At 38.7% G+C, this 22,556-nt stretch overlaps 1 protein-coding gene across 1 annotated transcript; it reads left to right on the top strand.

Annotated features, from left to right (window-relative positions):
- The first annotated feature begins 12,102 nt into the window (after positions 1–12,102).
- LOC139158948 (protein FAM240B-like) lies at positions 12,103–13,277 on the top strand. Its single transcript, XM_070736284.1, has 2 exons — positions 12,103–12,242; positions 12,989–13,277. Exons 1-2 carry the CDS (start codon positions 12,103–12,105, stop codon positions 13,071–13,073), a joined length of 225 nt encoding a protein of 74 aa, XP_070592385.1. The 3' UTR covers positions 13,074–13,277.
- Positions 13,278–22,556: the final 9,279 nt, after the last annotated feature.

Raw genomic sequence — 22,556 nt, 5'->3', positions numbered from 1 at the left:
GAGGTCAGTAAGGAGCAAGTACAAGTGCACTAGAGTGCCTTCCATCCCCTGTCCTATTGCTCTCCTATATCTCCTATACCTTTCTTCTATTCCTATATCTCTTCTTCTATTCTTTCATTGATATGTTCTATTACTATATCTTCTTTTCTATTATTTCTTAGATATATTTTACTATGAGTATCTCCTCTATAACCTTCATCATGTATTTTACTATGTGTATATAGATATATACCCACTAAAAGACTCATTGCGTATTGGACAAAATAAATAAAAATAAATAAAAATAAAAATAAATAAATAAATAAATAAATAAAATAAGGAGTAGTTCCTACTTAAAGCTACATTCTCTGTTTTTGAACTTGTTCCCCTCATTACTCTTGTCATGTAAAGAAACCATTCCCAATCCTTTTCTTTGCACAAATCCATCTATTATCAGTAAAGATCTTTGAGGACCAGGGGCCAAGCGAAGCGTTGGTAATACTACAATGCAAGAGATTGCATTGCAGTGTTACAAGAGAATTCTGTTCTCCCATAATATCCCAAAATCCCATTCTTTTTTTTTTCAAAAAATGATTTTGAAATCATCAGACTTCACAAGAGGTTAAAGCAGGGGTGTTTAACTGGTGGTCGGATGCATCATGCACAGGCCATGTTCATCCTAGCTCAGCAAATGGGAAAATGTCACATGACGGTAATGTGATGTGTTGAGTTTGATATTCATGGTTTAGAGTCTTATTCTGAAGTCTCGTGAGATACTGAATGAGAAATCAACATTTTGCAAGAATTAACCATCTCACAAGATTTGGGCCATTTACTTATTTGTTTGCTTGTTTTAGTATACCAAGAAAGATTAGTAGTATGCTGATAATGAGATTAGATATCTATATCATGGTCTCCAAGTACAAATTGGGAACAGTTGAGGTAGGGCAGTTATATAGAAGTACAGGATTGCATTACAAAAGTAGGCAGGGCCATGATCTGTTTAAGGGATGAAATTGGTACATTAATTAAAGGTGTCCATTTTTCCAATCCAAAAACAATAGCCACTTTTTGGAGCCGATCATGCTTTTGGTGACCCCAAAATGGGTGGGTTATGTGGAGCTAGTAGGCTATTTGCAGTTTCCAAGCCATTGTTCTTTTTTACTTCTTAAGGTGAAAACATATACCGCACGAATCCCAGCGACTGATTAGGTCCCACAGAGTTGGCCTTCTCCGGGTCCCGTTGACTAAACAATGTCGTTTGGCGGGTCCCAGGGGAAGAGCCTTCTCTGTGGTGGCCCCGACCCTCTGGAACCAGCTGCCCCTTGAAATTAGAACTGTCCCCACCCTCCTTGCCTTTCGTAAACTCCTTAAAACCCACCTCTGCCATCAGGCATGGGGAAACTGAAATAACTTCCCCAGGCCTATATTGTTTATGTATGGTATGTTGTATGCATGTTTTTTAAACTATGGGTTTTTAGTTTTAATTATTAGATTTGTATTGTACATTGTTTTTTCTATTACTGTTGTGACCCACCCCGAGTCTATGGAGAAAGGCGGCATACAAACTTAATAAATAAATAAATAAAATAAATAAATAAATGTACAGGCAGTCCTCAACTTACAACCATTCATTTACTTGCCATTTAAGGTTACAACCAATGTGGATTAATGACTGTTTTTCACATTTACAACCATTGCATAAGGTATCTTATCCTGCCACTGGATCCTCAGAATTCTATGGAGGCAGGTCATGTGGAAGTGGTTCAATTGCCTAACATGTCTCCTGTATACAGTCCAAGTCTCACTGGCATACAACAGGATAGTTAGCACTATTGTTTGGTAGACTTTGAGCTTTGTAGCAAGGCTTATTCCACATTGGTTCCACACATTGGTCATTAATCTCCCACATTAGATCTGTTACATAAGTGAGTTATAGAAGTGTAAAGTTATTTGCTAAATTTCTGTGCTATTCTTAAGAAACAGGTCCCAACATGTTTAGCTTCTGATAGAGCCAGTTTATTTAATACCGTGAAAGAGGGACTACTGAACAAGACTGAAACTGATTTGAGCTTGCATTTAAAAATGATAAATGCATGTCTTGTTATAATAATGATAGGAACATTGTGGAAAAAATGATATATTGAATACACAAAGAAACCAGTTGGTGTCTTAATAACTAAAAGAAACATACAAATAACGAACCAGAGGAGTGACTTGAATAACTTTCCTATATTGGATTTACAAGAGAGACATTAAGGTTCTGCGGGATTTCCACAGCCCCCTCTTAATGAGATGAATGGCACACGAATCTAATAAATAAAGAAAAATAAATTTTGTGGAAAAGGGCAAACAAAAAAATGAAAATAAATCAAGCTTGAAGCAATTCAAGACCAAGATTGTAAAAAGTTGAGTTAGAGTTGATTAAGGTTACAATAAATTTGTTGCTATCTCTGGTAATTTTGAATGGGCTTCTGTTGACATCAGGACCACAATGGATTTGTCCATAGATAAAAGATAGAATATGAGATGTGATCATTTATTGGAAATTAAGAGAGAGTGATATGAAAACAGATTATACTTATTGTGATGGATGGGAAAGTTATTAGTTTACATATTTCTTTCCCCCCCTTTACTATATTTTCTATATTTCTTTCTTTTCCACATTTTTTATTTTTTGCATTTACTCTTTTTTTAGTTTGTATTAGTTTTTTTCTTTTTAATTATAACCGTTAATAAAATTATTATTAAAAATAAGACTACCAGTAGCAATTTTTTTTCCTGTTGGGTTATTTTGATTGGTTGTTTTTTCCTGCAAAACCAGCAGTACCTCAGGGGAGGACATTTTCTATCCTCAACTGTTCCAAAGAGCAGAAGGAAATCATAGATTGTCTTCCCGTAGCTTTTGAGAGTTTGGGAACCAAGAACTGTGCAGGTGTTGAAGGGCCCTTAGGCTCCATCATGCTCACCACTGAGAAATCCAATAATAGCGCTTCAGAGTTTTGCAGCAACCCCAGGAAGCAAGTCACTAATACAAAAACAAATCTTCCCTCAGACTTCAAGGATTAGAGATAATACATAAGCAATAATATCGAAATGTGCAAGAGGAACCCACAATAAAAGAGCCAATGCCCATAACCACAGAGGAGCTGAGGGATTTGAACTAGAGCGTTTCATCTAATGCTTGCCTTGTTGTAATCCATTTTATTTTTCAGAACTGAATACAATCACAACAGGCAACCTACATCATGGCACAAGGTTGGTTTTTCAAAGAGGAAAAAGACAAAACACTGCAGGGCACACATTCAAGAAATTGCTTTTGAAACAACTGCCCACTTCAAAGGGTTTATTTCTGCGCTTGACATATAAAATCTTTGACTTTCCAACTCTGTGATTTAATTTATATGAAGATTAGTGATTTGTGTTTCTAACCCTGACTGAGAGGGACAGTAAATCTTTGGGTGAATGCAGACACTATGGGTGGTTGAACTATAAAAGTTAAGTCTTCATATTTGCTCTTGTAGTCGTTAGTTGCGAAGTCATGACCGACCCATCACAACCCCCATGGACAATGTTCCCCCAGGCCTTCTTGTCCATTTAAACTCATGCCAACTGCTTCAGTGACTCCGTCCAGCCACTTCATTCTCTGTCGTCCTCATTCACTTTTGCCTTCAAACTTTCCCAGCATTAGGCTCTTCTACAATGAGTGAGTGATATTTGCTTCTAGGAAAAGATATTTAGAAGACAATGAGGAAAAAAGGAGCAAGCAATTGAAAAGGTAATACATTTTATTTTCCCTCAACAATCTTGTTCAGTCACCTGCTACAGATAGAATAGGAAATAACATTTCACCTTTATATTCTTAGGAAATTACATCATTTTACTATACAGTGGTTCTCAACCTGAGGGTCAGGACCTTTTTGGGTGGTCAAACGACCATTCCATGGGGTTCGCCTAAGGCCAATGAAAAAGACGAATTTCCCATCGTGTTAGGAACTAAAGCAGGGGTCCCCAAACTTTTTACACAGGGGGCCAGTTCATTGTCCCTCGAACTGTTGTAGGGCCGGACTATAAAAAAAACTATGAACAAATCCCTATGCACACTGCACATACCTTATTTTAAAGTTAAAAACAAAATGGGAACATACTATTTAGAGGGGGGGAAAGAAATCTGAAATTCATATATGTTTATGTTTTCTTTTTAATTTTCTTTTGTTAACATCTGATTGGCTATACAAGGTTTTCTTGGTTTATAGAAAAATGTATTAAAATGAAGGAAGCACTTTGGCATAATGATTAATAAGTTAGAAATATAATTGGTGTTGTACTTTTTGAAGGAACATTAAGGAGACAATTTAATTAAAAGAAAAGTATGTACCTGTGCTCCTGTCACCCATCCGCGGGCCGGATAAATGGCCTCAGCGGGCCACATGCGGCCCACAGGCCATAGTTTGGGAACCGCTGAACTAAAGCTTCTATTCTGGCGCCTTGGAACAGTCCAACCAATCAGATGTTTACAGTGGGGGTGTCTCTCCGACCTTCTGGCTAATCAACTTAAAGCTCTGTTGGAAGAATTGGTGGTAGACTTATGGTTGGGGGTCACCACCACAACATGAGGAGCTGTATTAAGGAGTCACTGCATTAGAAAGGTTGAGAACCACAGCCTTCTTAAAGAAATAACAGAAATCATACTGATTGCCAAGGGAGATTGTGAATTCCCTTTTTGGGGGGAGGGAGGAAATGCATTGAAACTAAAGCTGGAGAGTTCTCTGTTGGAGGTGCTTTAATGGTTTATTGGTCAGCGCAGGGTGTTGAAGTCAAAATCATTCTTATTTTATCATTCAGTTCTTTAGATTTAATCCCAAGTGGTGAACAGGAAGGGAGAATCTAGGGCAAGAGTGTCCAACCTTGGCAATTCTAAGACATGTGGACTTCTACTCTCAGACATGGTTGGCAAATCCACAGTAACTGAATTTAAACATGCCTGGGATAAACATATATCCATCCTAAGATAAAATACAGGAAATAGTATGAGGGCAGACGAGATGGACCATGAGGTCTTTTTCTGCCATCAATCTTCTATGTTTCTATGTTTCAGAATTCCTCAGCCAGCCATGGGGAAGCCATGGCCAAAATTAGACACACCGGATCTAAGGCATTGATCTGCTCAGTGCAGAAATCCAAATTAAAGATACCCCAGACCAAAAGTGTGTTCAATTGTCCTATCCTAAAATATCCATGGGAAGCAAGATCATAATCTCCAGATGAGTGGTTCCTCGGTTGAATTGCTTTTATAGTTGAATAGTTTTTGTCTTCGCTGGTTTGGGCATGTTGTGAGAATGGATGATGGGCAGATTCTGAAAGATCTCATTCATTCATTCATTCATTCATTCATTCATTCATTTATTTATTTATTAGATTTGTATGCCGCTCCTCTCCGAAGACTCGGGGCGGCTCACAACAGTAATAAAAACAATATAGCAGTGGAACAAATATAATATTAAAAAACATATAAAACCCTATCATTATTTAAAAAACCAAACAGCACATTCATACCAAACATAAAACAAAGTATAAAAAAAAGCCTGGGGGAAAGTTGTCTCAATTTCCCCATGCCTGGCGGTATAAGTGAGTCTTGAGTACTTTCCAAAAGACGGAGAGGGTGGGGGCAGTTCTAATCTCCGGGGGGAGTTGATTCCAGAGGGCCGGGGCCGCCACAGAGAAGGCTCTTCCCCTGGGGCCCGCCAAACGACATTGTTTTGTAGACGGGACCCGGAGAAGGCCAACTCTGTGGGACCTTATTGGTCACTGGGATTCATGTGGTAGCAGGCGGTTCCGGAGGTACTCTGGTCCAATGCCATGTAGGGCTTTAAAGTTCATGACCAATACTTTGAATTGTGACCGGAAACTGATCGCAAGCCAATGCAAGCCAATGCAAGCCAGGAGTGTTGAAGAAACGTGGGCGAATCTTGGAAGCCCCACGATGGCTCTCGCCATCTATATGGTGAACTAGTGCAGGGAAAGCGCCCCGGAGGGAGACCACAGCTGTGATATAAGGATATCTGTAAGAAGGATTTAAAGGCCATGGGAATGGACATAAACAGATGGGAAACCTTGACCTCTGATCATTCAGCTTGGCAGGCTAAGGCAAAAAGACAGTCCCCAATCTAGTGAAATCTGGTGGCCAGGCAAGGGACAGAATGGATCTGCCCTCAGTTTGGAAGGGATTGTCACAATACTAGATGCTGTTCCAGGAACTCTTCCCAGAGTACAATACCATAGTCTTTCGAGACTGAAGGTTACCAATGTGATGTATGTATGGGTAGTTTTTGTCTAACGTGGAATCAAAATCCACCTTTTTCTTTTTAAAAAATATTTTTTATTAGTTTTAATTACAATACTGTATAAGACTCACACAACATAAAACAAATGTTTTGTGAATTGTGCCCATCACCAGACAAACATTCATACCCCACCACCAACCAGGGGTGTTTCTTGTATAAACCATTTTAACCCAAGAGCAAAATATCTATTTACATATTATAAAGGGATTTGAATTTGTTTCTTGTAGATTGGTCTTGGATTCTACTCGCCATGTATCGTCTTACCTTGTCCCATCGTCCCATCAGTTGTCACAAGTCAGTTTCGTCAACCAAATTCATCCTTTTATCCATAATTTCAAATTGAATGTGGTCCACCATGTACCGGTACCAATTTTGCATTGTTCATTTTGTCGCATCCTTCGCTGCTTGTTTTATTTCTCTAAATCCACCTTTGTCCAATTTAAATCTACTGTTGTCTGTCCGGAGCTCTGCTATAAATTAGAAACGTCTTTTCCTCTGTTTACTACAGGTGTTCCTTCTTTCAGCTGCCTTTTCTCAAGCATTGCAGTGATTCTCTGTGAATCGCTCTTTCACAGGCATAATTTCTTGTTCTCTGATTATGCCCACTGCCCTTCTCAGAACAGGTTCCCACTTCTCTGGATCCCCTCTAAAGTGCCTTTGAAATTTTGTTTAGCAAAATAAGTTTGAATTGCATTCCTAACTTGGAAAGCATTAGCTGCTCTATTCAATTGTGTCATGTGTCAACTGCATGCTTACTGTAAAATATGAGAGCTGCAATCCAATTCATCTTGGGGGGGAAACTGTTCTATATATACACAAATAAGCTGAGAACCATTGTGCAGCAAACAAGCTTTGTTGTAACAAACTTCGGGATAATTTCTCAATTTTATTAATGGTTTCATTGCAGTTCCATTAACCAATGGGGAGCAGGCAGGGAGAAGAAGAGATGTGCTGATATGCACTCCTGTGCATTATGATATAACACAGTACAGTGATACCTCATCTTACAAACGCCTCGTCATACAAACTTTTCGAGATACAAACCCGGGGTTTAAGATTTTTTTGCCTCTTCTTACAAACTATTTTCACCTTACAAACCCATCGCCGCCGCTGGGATGCCCTGCCTCTGGACTTCCGTTGCCAGCGATGCACCCATTTTTGCGCTGCTGGGAGTCCCCTGAAGCTCCCCACCATGGGAAACCCCACCTCCGGACTTCCGTGTTTTTGTGATGCTGCAGGGGAATCCCAGCAGCGCAAAAACGGGCGCTTCGCTGGCAATGGAAGTCCAGTTTCCCAGCGAGGGGAGCCTCAGTGAAATCACAGCATTGCAAAAACACAGAGGTCTGGAGGTGGGGTTTCAAGGACTTTGGTGTTTTTGTGATGCTGTGATTTCACTGAGGCTCCCTTCGCTGGGAAACCCTATCTCCCGACTTCCGTTGCCAGTGAAGCTCTCATTGTTGCGATTGTGGGATTCTCCTGCTAGGATTCACCCTGCAGCATTGCAAAAACACAGAAGTCCGGAGGTGGGGTTTCCCATGGAGGGGAACCTCAGGGGAATCCCAGCCTCACAAAAACGGGCGCTTCGGCTGGCAAAAGGGGTGAATTTTGGGCTTGCACGCATTAATCTCTTTTCCATTGATTCCTATGGGAAACATTGTTTCGTCTTACAAACTTTTCACCTTAAGAACCTCGTCCCGGAACCAATTAAGTTTGTAAGACAAGGTATCACTGTATTTGCCTAGAAGTGATTGCCAAAGAAATAACATTAAAAAGTAGGCAACATATTGGCTTATCGTTTCCAAGAAAATTATACTTTTTAAGGTGACACGATTCTGCAATCCTGAGCAAAATGTTAACCTTCTTCACTTTAATTTGAAATTAATCTATATACTGCAAAGATTAACTGAAAAATCAATACATTTTGTCATTCCGAACAAACCCTAATGAGCATTCAGTAAGAATTATCTCCTAATAAAAAACTCGGCTCCTAAAATCTCCCTTTCATGACCAGTGGTCCCCAAGTGGCCTCTTTATCTCCTTCAAACTACAATGTAATCAAATTAGGTGCTTTTATTATTCTAGCAATATTTTTTCCATAAAACTAGCTTTGCTAGATCATATATATAAAGGAGCAAGAAAATTATGCTACTGATTTTTTTAAAGAACTAATCATCCAAAAATATTTGTGACAACTATAACACAATAGTAGTTTGTTACATAGGTTCTTATTTTCTCAGGGACACAGTCTGTAATTTTTAACCTTTCTATTGATTATGAAATAGCAGAGTCCTAATTAGGATTAGAATCAGGTACTGCTTCCTTCCTAACCTTGACCATTAACAGATATACAGGCCAGTAGTGGGTTCTGAATTAGTTTGCCGCTGGTTCGCGCATGCACAGAAGCGTCCCAGGCGGGTGGGCAGAGCCTACCTGCACCTACCGGTTCTAAGAACCAGTCTGAAATGGGAACAACCCACCGCCGATTCAGATATGTATCCATATGCATCCTTTTATTGGCAATCGTTTTTTTCTTCTTTTAAATTTTTACTCATGGAACGTTTCAATTTTCCTTTGTCACATGCTACAATCCTAAATCAGACCCTATCTTAGCCTCCTGCTGCATGAATCCCAGTGACAGGTTAGGTCCCATAGAGTTGGCCTTTTCCAGGTTCCGTCAACTAGACAATGTCAGTTGGCAAGACCTAGGGAAAGACCCTTTTCTGTGGGGGCTCTGGCCCTCTGGAATCAACTCCCCCTAGAGATTCATGTTGCCCCCACCCTCCTCGCCTCCTCTAAGAGTCTAAAGACTCATCTATGCCGCCAAGCCTGGGGTTATTAGATTCTACTCCCTGGCCAATGAATGTATAGTAGGTTTGTTTGAATGAGTATGTGAGCATTTTCATAGGCCTTTTAGTTTTTTTTAAAAATGTAATTCTTAATTTTAACCTAATTATTATATCTCGATGTATATTGTTTTTATATGTTGTAAGCCGTCCCGAGTCTTTGGAGAGGGGCGGCATATAAATTTAATAAATAATAATAATAAAATAACTCTTATCAGTAATTCCAAGGTAGAGGGATATGCCACCTTCACGTTATACATGTAGTTTGTCCTTCAGACCTAAAAACATTACTGAAGAATAGTCTGGAGAAAGTAGAAAGTCATTAAATACAAGGCCAATTTCCAAGCTGACATCTCTACTAGTAAATTACTGATGTCCTAACATACATTGAAGACATCCTTTATCACTGAAGTTGGCATTCAACCATCCCCTGATTCAGCAAAACCATTTCAGTTCATTGACTGGATTCACATATCACAGTCATATCCCTGACATGCAAGAGTGATGACAAAATAAACAGTACAATGCAATACTTAACAAAGAATCCTCTGTTTGGTGAAATGCATTTTATGATCAAAAGATACATATTTAGCATTCTTTGATGTGCTAGCCCCCATTGACGTGTAAAACAGATTATTTGAATGCTTTAGCTTTCTTGTAACTTGCCAGGTCTACCATCATAACTTATCATGAGTACCATTATAACATTCTGAATCGTTATATATATATTTTCCAATTAAAACAACAAGTTACTGCTAACTCATCTGGTCCAAATTCTGTAGTCAGTTTAACTGAATATATTGCCATTCAGCAGTTTCAGGAGTGCAAATGTTTTAGAAGGTTGGTTAAAAATAAAATGACCTAAAGTATTAGCATATTTTTTTTTGTCTGTTAATTTGACTAGAAAGGATTTACCTTATTTTTTGGATTTACCTTTCCCTACCCCCCAAAAAAGAGGGTGAAAATCTGGGTGAGTTTTATACTTAGAATGTAGCCCCACCCAGCCTCTCAAATGGAGGTTTCGGAGGCTGAAAAATGGAGCTCCAAGCCTCTGAAACAGAGTTTCAGAAAAACATAGAAACATAGAAGACTGACGCCAGAAAAAGACCTCATGAGCCATCTAGTCTGCCCTTATACTATTTCCTGTATTTTTATCTTAGGATGGATATATGTTTATCCCAGGCATGTTTAAATTCATGGATTTACCAACCATGGTAAATCCATGTAGTAGATCCTTGGAACAAACTTCCAGCAGACGTGGTTGGTAAATCCAACCACGTCTGCTGGAAGTTTGTTCCAAGGATCTACTACTCTTTCAGTAAAATAATATTTTGTTTATTTGTTTATTAGATTTGTTCTCATGTTGCTTTTGATCTTTCCCCCAACTAACTTCAGATTGTGTCCCCTAGTTCTTGTCTTCACTTTCCTATTAAAAACACTTCCCTCCTGAACCTTATTTAACCCTTTGACATATTTAAATGTTTCGATCATGTCCCCCCTTTTCCTTCTGTCCTCCAGACTATACAGATTGAGTTCATTAAGTATTTCCTGATACGTTTTATGCTTAAGACCTTCCACCATTCTTGTAGCCCGTCTTTGGACCCGTTCAATTTTGTCAATATCTTTTTGTAGGCGAAGTCTCCAGAACTGAAAACAGTATTCCAAATGTGGTCTCACCAGCGCTCTATATAGCAGGATCACAATCTCTCTCTTCCTGCTTGTTATACCTCTAGCTATGCAGCCAAGCATCCTACTTGCTTTTCCTATCACCCGACCACACTGCTCACGCATTTTGAGACTGTCAGAAATCACTACCCCTAAATCCTTCTCTTCTGAAGTTTTTGCTAACACAGAACTGCCAATACAATACTCAGATGAGGATTCCTTTTCCCCAAGTGCATTATTTTACATTTGGAAACATTAAACTGCAGTTTCTGAAATAGAGGTTCAGGGGGGGAAAGTCTCTAAAATGGAGGTTTTAGAGGCAGAAAAAAAAGCAAAGAGCAGACTTCACATCCAATGAACCTGTTGCTAAAATTCACCTCTGGGTAGAGCTAATTGGGATATTCTGTGAGGCCAATCCACCTGCCAATCAGCTTTTTCCTTATTTTGCTACCCAAAAATTAAGGTGTGTTTTATACTTGGTGCATCTTATAATCCAAAAAATACAGTACTTGTGATTTTGAATTTCTCTGTGATTGTTTTGGAATGTCAGTTTCCCATAAGAATTAAGATAATTTAATTTCCCATGATAATTTTTGTTCATTTAAAAACAAAATGAGGATTAGAATCAAAACACCTTCAAATAAAAGCAGAAAATAAGTTTGAATTGCATTCCAGTGGCCTCTTGAAAAAACACTTTTGGGACAACCATGACCTGGATGACTGAAAATCTCCATAAACATTTTAAAAAATGAAATAAAACAAAATAGAACAAAACTTCTAACTTGATTTTTCTTCCTTTCCTCTCTTCTCTGAACATTTTGGGGTACAAAAATGAGAGAACATTCTCAAGAATCAGAGGCTTTGAAGTTTGAACATTTAAATGTCTGCTATGAACTTATAGTTGAGTTATAACAGGGCCAAATCACATGGAATTCTAATTATGTAATTAGTTTCTTTTCAGAATGTATTAAACTGTAATTGGATGATGGCAAAACATGATGGCAGATCTTTCTTATGCTTACAGTTATATGGAAGCAAAAGATGGAGGGTTTTGTTTTCCTTTGCTTTTTTAATCGCCTCCTCTATTAAACCAACAATTATAGATCACAATTCTTAGGAGCTTTAGGAATGAAAAACAACCTAATACGTTTCTGTGAAATTATGAGTCCCTTGCACAATAGGCCATAGCTGAGACATTATGAAAGAACGAAGCAGTTTTTAAAATTTCTAATTTGGGGTGGGGAAAATTTTCTCTTTCCCCTTTACAGAAAATGAACAATCAATATTTTCACTATGAAGTCCTTGCCTGTGAGACTGGGGAGCTGAAAGTCTTCTGGGAAAAGACCATTGCGAAGCAAACTCAACATTCACAAGCCGAGAAAGACCGTTTACAGAGAAGTGCATTGACCAGGTGAGTGAGTACTTGGCTGACCATTTGTGATTGATTTTGTTTGTCTGTAAATCTAATAAACACAGATGCAGTAGATGTGTGAGAATGGCACCAGGACAATTTCTGACTTCAAGAAAAGATAATACCTTATTCCCCAGAATGGCAATGTGGCAGGACCTTTTCAGCATAGCAGTGTTCTGTAGTGGAGGGAAAAATTTGGACGTCCTTCCTTCCATCCTTCCTTCCTTCCTTCCTCCCTCCCTCCCTTTCTTTATTTATTCATCCCTCCCTCCTTTTCTTTCCCTCCCTCCCTCTGATTAAGGCAAGAAGTCCTTTTTTGACATTTTTGGACTAATATCCGCACTTTTCTTGATTTTTGGGAGGGAAATAATTTGCCATTGCCTGCTTCTTTGGGCTGAAAGAGAGTGACTAGGTGAAGAGGTCACCAGATTGACTTACTGCCTAAGGTGGGGCTAGAATTCCCAGTCTCCCAGTTTCTTGCCCAATGCCTTAATCACTACACCAAACTCCCTTATATTCTAGCTAAGGTGATCATACCCAGTTGAGAGAAGCAAGAGAAGCAAGAATTTCTTGAAAAAATGAGGAGTAGAGAAATTTTAAGAGAAAAATTAGCAATCTGCTTAACCTTTCCTGGTTATGGGAAGTTGAAATAGAAAGGTAGTGCATTCTCCGTTGACTTGGCCATTGACAAGGCTTCTGCTGGTTAAGCAATGTCTATGCTAACCAACTGCCTTTCTTCCCAACAGACTCAGAAACGAATGGAAAGCAATGTTGGAAAAAAGATTAAAAATGATAAAAGAACATGAAGGAAAGAAAGAAGTCCCTCAATGAAGAAAAGGCACAGATTTATGTACACCGAATGGAGAATGGCTTAAACTGAAAGAAGAAAATTTGCAGAGAGGCAAAGCTGTAGTGTTTGGCTTGCATTTGCTTAAATCAACTTTCCAGAACTGAATACTCTCCAGATATTTTGGACCACAACTCCCAGAATTCCCAGACAACATAATAGTTGTAACACACCTGGAGGCCACCAGCCTAGGGGGGAAATGATTTAAGAATGTCCCTGAATTGATGTTAGAAATGTATGTAATATTAATAAGGTTTCTTTCAAGAGGGGTTTAGTATCTAACAATCTCATGAATATGTTCATGCAATTTTCTTGGAAACAAGACAGATGTTGTTTGTACTTTTCCTAAGATATTCTCCTGACTCCCCAGTCTAGGCAGCAGTTCTGAAATGCCCAGATATGAAAGAGAGAAAGAAAAGATAGACAGGCAGACAGACAGACAGACAGACAAATACAGTAGATGGATGGATGGATTGGACTGATTGATTGATCGATTGATTGACTATATTACAGTTTGAGTTGCTCTTCAACTAAAACTTTTTTAAAGCTTTTTTAAAAATTCACCTCTTTTTTAGAGTTTAAAGTTCTTTTAACTTTCAGAATTGTTCATTTTTCTTATCAATTTATATTTTTCAATATTGCCCTAGGAGGTCTTCAGACTGAGAGGCAATTGATCAATATTATTGAAACATACAGTAATGCTTGCATTTGGAACATTAAATATGTCAGCCAAACTATAAATAACTGCAAAGCTGCCCCTTGGGAAGTAGCCTTGAGGTCAAAGAGTCAATCTGTTCTCCCAGTTCTTTATTCTAAGAAGGGAAGTATGTCCTCACACCTCTTGCAAACATTACTATTTTGACATTGGGTGATATCACCCTCTGAGTATCAAGAGGTGCCACAGAAGTAAGTAAATCCAGTCTTCTTGGACTGTCGATGTGCCAGCTATCCACAAAGACTAATAAATTCCTTAAATCAATTCCAATGCAAAGCTATCCATAAACTATCCCCAGGAGCTAAACCAAAAATGAGGAAATGCCATTCCCCTGTCTCTCCCATATTGCTAAGTTCATGATGGCAAAATTGGAGAGTTAAGAAGGTTCCGTAAAACTGCAACCTTTCACATAATTATCTTGGCAGAAGCCAGCAACATTTCCATGTGGAATTGCACAATGTGTAAATTGCTTTCACATGTTGCAAAAATTATCTTTGGTTGCAAAAGATAAGCTGGTGGCCTGTTCCATTCCATTTACAGAGTTCAGTGTTATTTTGATACCCACAAGGGATACAATTTTCTATTTTTTTTCATTATTTCTACAAGTACAGACAGTCCTTGACTTACAACCATTCATTTAGTGAGTGTTCAGAGTTAAAATGACTTTGAAAAAGTGACTTACAACCGGTCCTTGCACTGATGGTGCCGCATTCCTATGGTTCATATGATAAAAATTCAGGCCTGAATTGGCCTGAATTTTATAATGGTTACCAGGTCCTGGAGTCATGGGATACTCAATTGTGACCTTTTCAGATGGCTTTTGACAAGCAAAATCAATGGAGAAATCTGGATGTGCTTAATGACCACAGGATTCACTTAGCATTTGCAGAGATTCACTTAACAACCATGGGAAAAAAAGGTTATAAAATCAATTGTGACTCACTTAATAACTGCCCCATTTAGATCCGATTTGTGGTTGTAAGTCAAACATCTAGCTAGTTTAATAATATAGGAATAACCAGAAGTTTCGGGATAATAGATGCGTGGATGCCACTGCTGAGAGACTGGGCACAATTGCATGAACATGGCTTATATAATAAATATTTAATTTAAAGTTACATTTTTTTTAAAAAAATGCATGCAAAAACTCATAAAACACAGGTTTTAGAAAATATGCCAATATAGGGGGGTTCCAAAAATTTACTGATGAAACTGGTTTTATTATATGCAATTTTTATATCATAATTAACTAACACCATTCTAGTTTTTGAAAAAATATGTAAATACAGAAATGTTATGAAATAAATTTATCCTTAAAATAATTGACTTATGATATTACTAGCAGTTCATCATCATCATCAATTCAATTCAATTCAATTTATTAGATTTGCATGCCGCCCCTCTCCGAAGACTCGGGGCGGCTCACAACAATAATAAAAACAGTATAACAATGGAACAAATCTAAAAAAACAACAACAGCAATTTAAAAACCATACGCCACATACATACCAAACATAAAATATAAGAAAGCCTGGGGGAGATGTCTTAATTCCCCCATGCCTGGCGATATAGTGGGTCTTGAGTAACTTGTGAAAGACAAGGAGGGTGGGGGCCATTCTAATCTCCAGGGGGAGTTGATTCCAGAGGGCCGGGGCTGCCATAGAGAAGGCTCTTCCCCTGGGGCCCGCCAAACGACATTGTTTGGTCGACGGGACCCAGAGAAGGCCAACTCTGTGGGACCTTATTGGCCGCTGGGATTCGTGCGGTAGAAGGCGGTTCTGGAGGTATTCTGGTCCAATGCCATGAAGGGCTTTAAAGGTCATTACCAACACTTTTTGGTATCCTTCAACATAGGTATCCTTCAGTCTCAAAAGACTATGGTATCGTACTCTGGAAAGAGTTCCTAAAACAGCATCTAGTGTGGCTGAGGAGGCTAATCCGAGAGTGGCAGTCCCTTCCACACTAAGGGCAAATCCATTCTGTCCTCTGCCCTGCCCCCAAATTTCGTTCTTTCCAAGTCTGCCTCTTTGCCTCAGCCTGCTGAATGAGTGTCTCTTCAAAATGGAGAAGGCCATGTTGTGTCTTTAGCCTCCAAGCTGAACGATCAGAGGTCAAGGTTTACAGCTGTTAATGTTCATTCCCAAGACCTTTAAATCCCTCTTACAGATATCCTTATATTGCAGCTGTTGTTTCCCTCTGGGGTGCTTTCCCTGCACTAATTCACCATTCAGGAGATCTTTCGGAATCCAACCATCATCCATTCTCACACTATGCCCAAGCAGTGAAGACGTCACTGTTTCAATAACGTATACATGCTAGAAATTCCAGCACGTCCCAAGACAGTTCATATTCTGAAATGATTACTATTTTGGCATACAATGTTAAGTATTTGAAGATCAGTGGGAAATATGATCCTTGTGATATACATATTTGAATCAGTGGCGGGATTAAAAAAAAATTACTATTATTTCTGTGGGTGTGACTTGGTGGGCATGACTTGGTGGGTGTGGTAGGGGAAGGATACTGTAAAATCTCCATTCCCTCTCCATTCCAGGGGAAGGTTATTTTATTATTATTATTATTATTATTATTATTATTATTATTATTATTATTAAATTAGATTTGTATGCCGCCCCTCTCCGTAGACTCGGGGTGGCTCACAACAATAACAAAGACAATGTAAGAACAAACACACCATGTATACACTGTATAGGCCCGGGGGAGATGTCTCAGTTCCCCCATGCCTGATGGCAGAGATGGGTCTTAAGAACTTTATGAAAGGCAAGGAGGGTGGGGGCAGTTCGGATCTCCTGGGTCCCGCCAAATGACATTGTTTAGTCGACGGGACCCAGAGAGGGCCAACTCTGTGGGACCTAACCAGTCGCTGGGATTCGTGCGGCAGAAGGTTGCTACAAAATCTCAATTTTCTCCCAATCAGTTGGGACTCAGAAGGCAGAGAACAGATGGGGCAGGACCAGTCAAAGATGATATTTACCTTCTCCCAACTACTCAAAATATTTGCTATCGGTTCTCCAAAACTGGTCAGAACCTGCTGAAACCTACCCCTGATGTGAATGTTCTTTTATTTTACCGATTCAAATTGAGACTAGGACACCATGATCCCTAGATCAGTAAGAGTATATGTCTTGTGTCAGGTTTTACAGGATAGCAAAACACAAAAGCAAATTTGGCTAAGGAACACACTAATTCTCCTTCCAAATGGTTCCATTACTTTCTCACTCCAACCTTGCTTAAAAAATTATAAACAGAACCGTCATATTACATGAAATAACAGAAATAAACACTATATTCAGGCCTTTAAATTAAAGCGTGCTTTCCTCTGCAATAAGACATTCTCTATAGACTTATTTATTTAACTTTTCATAGCCAAAGGCGTTAGCTAAATAAATAATGTGAAGCCAAGTTACTGTCTTAGATCTTTGATGCCTTTTGATAGTTTTACTATCTTTTAAATTAATGTGCTTTGTATACATAAGAAAATCAAGAGAAGAAAGAATGGAAAAAAGACACAGAGACAGGAAAAACTTTGTTAAGGTAAATTTTTAAATGATTCACAGAGATATGTGAATAGTATTATCAGTCGCTCTCAATATGTTATTAGAGGATAGTTCTGACATAATTAATAAAATCAAATGAATTTGATCATACAACATTAGAGGGTATATGGCAGCTTTTCCCAGTTTTGTGCTTTCCTGATTGCCAAATCCAAGAATCACAAACCAAGAGGCAGAAAACTCCTTATATCGAAGTGTATTGTGGGGTGATATAAGAATGTCATTATCTCTCAGCTTCATAAAATGGTTATAGACTCAATTTTTTCCCATGTTCTCCTGACACTGCCTTCATCTTATCCTCAGTCACTTTTAGACATCTGGTTTTAATGTTTTTCACTGCTTACAGAATAACTGCCAATGGGTATATCAAGGATATTTCATCAACAGTGCGGTTGGTTATACAACCAGGAGTAAGGATTTACTTAAGTTACATAAGCCACCATTAGTATGACTGCTCTCCTCCTGACTTTGCATAGTGTTCACCATGGCCATTTTGGCTTCTATCAGATGCTTGGCTTCTGCAAAGTTATCTACCGCATAGTGTTTGACTGCCACTTTCCAAAATATTTGTCAAGTATTACATGAACTCTGTATATACATGGATGTCTCCTCTTCGGGGGGGAAAAGAGAGCACTGGGCCTTTGTTTAAAAAACAACAACAGGGCTACTATGAGTGTTAAGTATTCAGTTGCAAAGATGTTCAACTGAACTGAGGAAAGAGAATTAGCTCTGCCAAACTTTGGCTACCCGTGAGTGTGTAATGGCTTTTACTATAAGAGAATTTGTGTAGCAGTCTTCTTACTAGTTCTATTTCTTTGAGTTTGATAGCATTTAGCTTCCTCTCAGAATATTATGTGCACTGTGGGCTCTGACTGTTTATTCACAATAGTGCCGTTTCTTTTCCAGAACTAGTTTTGGACACAACTGGTTCATCACGGATCAATCCCTTGTAGTTCATCCTCACCTATCCACACTGTGACCTGCCAGGGATGTAGATCAGAGATGTTTTTGGTTTAATGCTTCTTTGGAAAAGCACTAAATCAATGTTTGGAAAGAGTCTGAATTAACAGGTAACGCCATGGAACATGGAGATTCTTAGCAACTGAGTTGTCGAAGCGTGGAACCCATTACCTGACTCAGTAGTGTTAACCCCTAACCCCAAACATTTGACCTCTCCAGGTTCCTTAGAGGTCGGTAAGGGGCGTGAATAAGTGCACCAGTGTGCCTTCCGTCCCCTGTCCAATTGTCTCTCCTTATCTCATTTATCTTTTCTTCCTTTCAAATATGTCCACCTATACTTTTATATCTTTTCTTCTATTCTTTTCTTTATTTATATTATTACATATCTATTCTCTTCAATGTGTATTATGTATTGGACAAAATAAATAAATAAATAAATAAATAAATAAATAAATAAATAGTCATTGGAATTAGGCTGATTGCAAGTATGTATGGTTTTTTTAATATTATTACTATTTTATTGCATTGTTGACTTTTATTATTAGGTTTTAACTGTTTTTATTATCATTGTATTTATTCCTATTGTTAGACACTCAGAGTCCATTTGGAGTGAGCGGCATATAAATACAATACAATACCATCACCTCATTACTCATTACCATAACTCATTACCTGACTCTGTTGTTGCTTCCCCCAACCCTAAAATCTCCAACCTTACATTATCTAAAATTGACCTCTCCCCTTTTCTAAGAGGTCTGTAAGGGGCGGGCATAAGTGCACTTTTGTGCCAAATGTCCCTGTCCTACTGTCTTATTATCCTTTTTATTATGTTCCACTTATGTTATGTTATGTTATGTTAATATGTACTATAATACTGTACTTGTTTGACAAATAAATAAAAATCAAACAATGCAATGCAATGCAATGCAACACAACACAATACAACACAATACAATCAATCCAGGTCATGGTTGTCCCAAAAGTGTTTTTTTCAAAACGCAACTGGACTTTCTGGTTTTTCTTTGAAGACATTTGCCTTCTCTTCCAAGAAGCTTTTTCAACTCTGACTGGATTTCCATTTCTCGCCTTTCAGTCAGAACTGAAGAAGCTTCTTATATGAGAAGCGAAACGTCTTCAAAAAAACTCCCAGAAAGTCCAGTTGCCATTTTTTAAAAACAATAAGACTTTGAAAAAATAGCTGTTCTGTGCAGTTGGCTCTGTTCGTCTATCTTTGTCCCACCATAAGTTAAGGAGCGCGATTGATGGTATTCAGTGGAAAGGGATAAAAAAATTAGGAAAATCTACAATAGGGTTAACCTGTTCCACATTTCAAAAACAAAGAAATAAGAACTCTACCACTGTTCAGCCTTTTTACAGAGGTAGAATTTTGAATGTCAGTGAAAGAAATGCAGTTGATGTAGCTTTTCTTTTGCTCATAGTGGAGGACAGGATTGAAATGAAGTTATCAGTTTTCTTACCTTTATTACCTGGATTCCTTGGGGAGAAAGCAGGATATAAATCGAATAAAGTATTTATTATTTATGCATGCGAACAAACAAGCTGCTTGTTCTCTTACATGCAAATGCCTTCGAAATATGAACAAATAAATAACATTGAATAATGGAAGAGTCATCTGCTATGTTTCATTAAACAATATTATTTAATACAATTTATCTGAGTAAACGTATAAAATACACAATAAATTATAACTCATCACCACAATCTCACCTAAAATGAAACTTGAAAGGAAAATGGGCTTTGCTTGTTTATAAAAGGAGCAAGGAAAATGGGCTTTGCTTGTTTATAAAAGGAGATGCAATGTATTGCTTTGATTGCCATAATGGGTGATGTTAGAAGCATTTTAAATATTTAAAAATTGCCCTACCTTCCTAACAAATCTGGTATCACCCATTCATTCAAAGTCAAAGCCTTTATTGTCTTTGCACATCATGTATACAATGAAATTGGTCATTCACTGACCACCTGAAGTGAGATAACAAAGGGCTTTTTCCCAGGACCAAGAAAAAGCATCATCAACCTATCCTTCAGCCAAATGAAATTTACCATGCCTTAACATTTGCTGTCCGCATTATCCCTCCCTCTTAGGCTAAAGTAACCCTCTCTCAAATAGTGCTGTTTTTACTTCCTGTGAGCAGTATAGGTTAAGTGATTCATGGATTCCCCAGCTTTGCCTCCTTTCCCTCCCACCAAACATCAACAGCTGGTGGAAACAAATAGCCATTAATAATTTCCTTAATGTGGGAAGGGATTGGAACTGGGAAGGAGGTAAGTGGTGACAGATAGGTAGAGCCATGTGTTAAAACTTGATAGCAGGACAATTGAGCCACAGTGGCTCTCCTGCTTCACCAAACAGCCCTCCCATCAACAATTATTCACAGGACAACCACCCTCTTCTGTTGTCCCAGGATAAATACTCTCCACTCGAAATAGAATACCCTACGAGACTAGACTTTCAATCCTGGGCCTAGAAAGTTTAGAACAAAGACGCCTTAAACAAGATCTAAGTATTGCCCACAAGTTCATATGCTGCAACATCCTGCCTGTCAGCGACTACTTCAGCTTCAACCACAACAACACAAGAGCACACAACAGATTTAAACTTAATATTAACCGCTCCAAACTTGACTGTAAAAAATATGACTTCAGTAACCGAGTTGTCGAAGCGTGGAACTCATTACCGGACTCCATAGTGTCATCTCCAAACCCCCAACAATTTACCCTTAGATTATCTATGGTTGACCTATCCAGATTCCTAAGAGGTCAGTAAGGGGCGAGTACAAGTGCACTAGAGTGCCTCCCGTCCCCTGTCCTATTGCTCTCCTATATCTCCTATTCCTTTCTTCTATTCCTATATCTCTTCTTCTATTCTTTCATTGATATGTTCTATTACTATATCTTCTTTTCTATTATTTCTTAGATATATTTTACTATGAGTATCTCCTCTATAACCTTCATCATGTATTTTACTATGTGTATATAGATATATACCCACTAAAACCCTCATTGTGTATTGGACAAAATAAATAAATAAATAAATAAAAAATAAATACTCCCCCAATTCTACCACCACCAAGTGTAACCCACACCTCTGAGCTGGTGATTCACCTGGGGCAGAAAAGTCAGTGATGAGAATACAGTTTTATAGAATCAAATTCTCCCACATCCAAAAGCAGGATGGTCCCAGAACACATTTTCTAATTTATTTAAACAGTGGATGTTAAACAGAGTGGGAGTTACACTCTATTTATTGGGAGCACTTTTTCACACCTGCACCAACTGCATTTCCCAATTCCCCAAAAGCAGTTTTAAAATGATCCCAGATCTTCAAACTTGCCAATACTGTAATACCGAGAAAAAGTAAATGTTGCAGTCCTTCTTCAAGCTGCTACAGGGTTTGCTGTCACTGAAAGGGGCAAATCTTTGCTCTCCATGAAACCAGGAAGTAAAATGAATTGTTTGTAACAATCTCGTCCATTCCCTAAGGTGTGTGCCTTTGTCCAGTTCTAATGGGAAAGGGGGAGGTATCCCAACAATTCAAATGAGAGAAAGCTGTCAATCAGCCTTTCCTCTTGAAAGGCCTGAAGCTTGAGAACCAGAAAGTATGAAGTAAATAGTTCCTACAAATGGGAGAACAGACAGCTCACAAGCTTCACTGAAGCACAGCATTAAAAATAAACCCTATGTAATTATGTAGTATTTTCTAATAAACTGTAGATGAACCAGAAATAAACCAGCTTAGTTCTGGAACACAGCCCAACATAATGAGATCACAGGTCACAGAGCTGCTTTTGAAATGGCGTGGAGTCCACCTACAAGAGTGCCCTAAAATTAAGTTGAGCAATTAGAACTGTCTGTGGTTGTGTTAGCTTAATGTGAAACATAATATGTAAGAATTCAAAATTCAGTGATCAGAACATCACCTTATTATGACTGAGGTCACAATTATAGCAATTAAATGGCAGCGCCGGACTTACCCGGCGGCAGGCTTTGCTGGAGGGACCGGGAGACACGGTCCCTCATGGCGGCCGCCATTTTGGATCCCGGGCGAAGTCTCGCAATGCGAGACTTCGCTCGGGAGGTCAGGCCTGATTGGCCAGGCTTCGGATTGGTCCGGGCGGGGCCTGCTTGCCCTATATAAGGGCGAGCAGGCCCAGGGCTCTCCCTTTTCGCCCGGACTGCAGAGGCCACGAGCAGAC

Source organism: Erythrolamprus reginae, chromosome 2, assembly GCF_031021105.1.
Source record: "Erythrolamprus reginae isolate rEryReg1 chromosome 2, rEryReg1.hap1, whole genome shotgun sequence".
NCBI classification, from domain to species: Eukaryota; Metazoa; Chordata; class Lepidosauria; order Squamata; family Dipsadidae; genus Erythrolamprus; species Erythrolamprus reginae.
The sequence above is the reverse complement of the archived record's forward strand: the minus strand, read 5'-3'. Positions and strand labels throughout refer to the sequence as shown.

Bases quoted from the DNA above. Each gene is read 5' to 3' on its own strand.
- LOC139158948 (XM_070736284.1), top strand. From the start codon at position 12,103: ATGAACAATCAATATTTTCACTATGAAGTCCTTGCCTGTGAGACTGGG. The intron at 12,243-12,988 runs GTGAGTGAGTAC...TCTTCCCAACAG, and splicing joins CAGAGAAGTGCATTGACCAG to ACTCAGAAACGAATGGAAAG.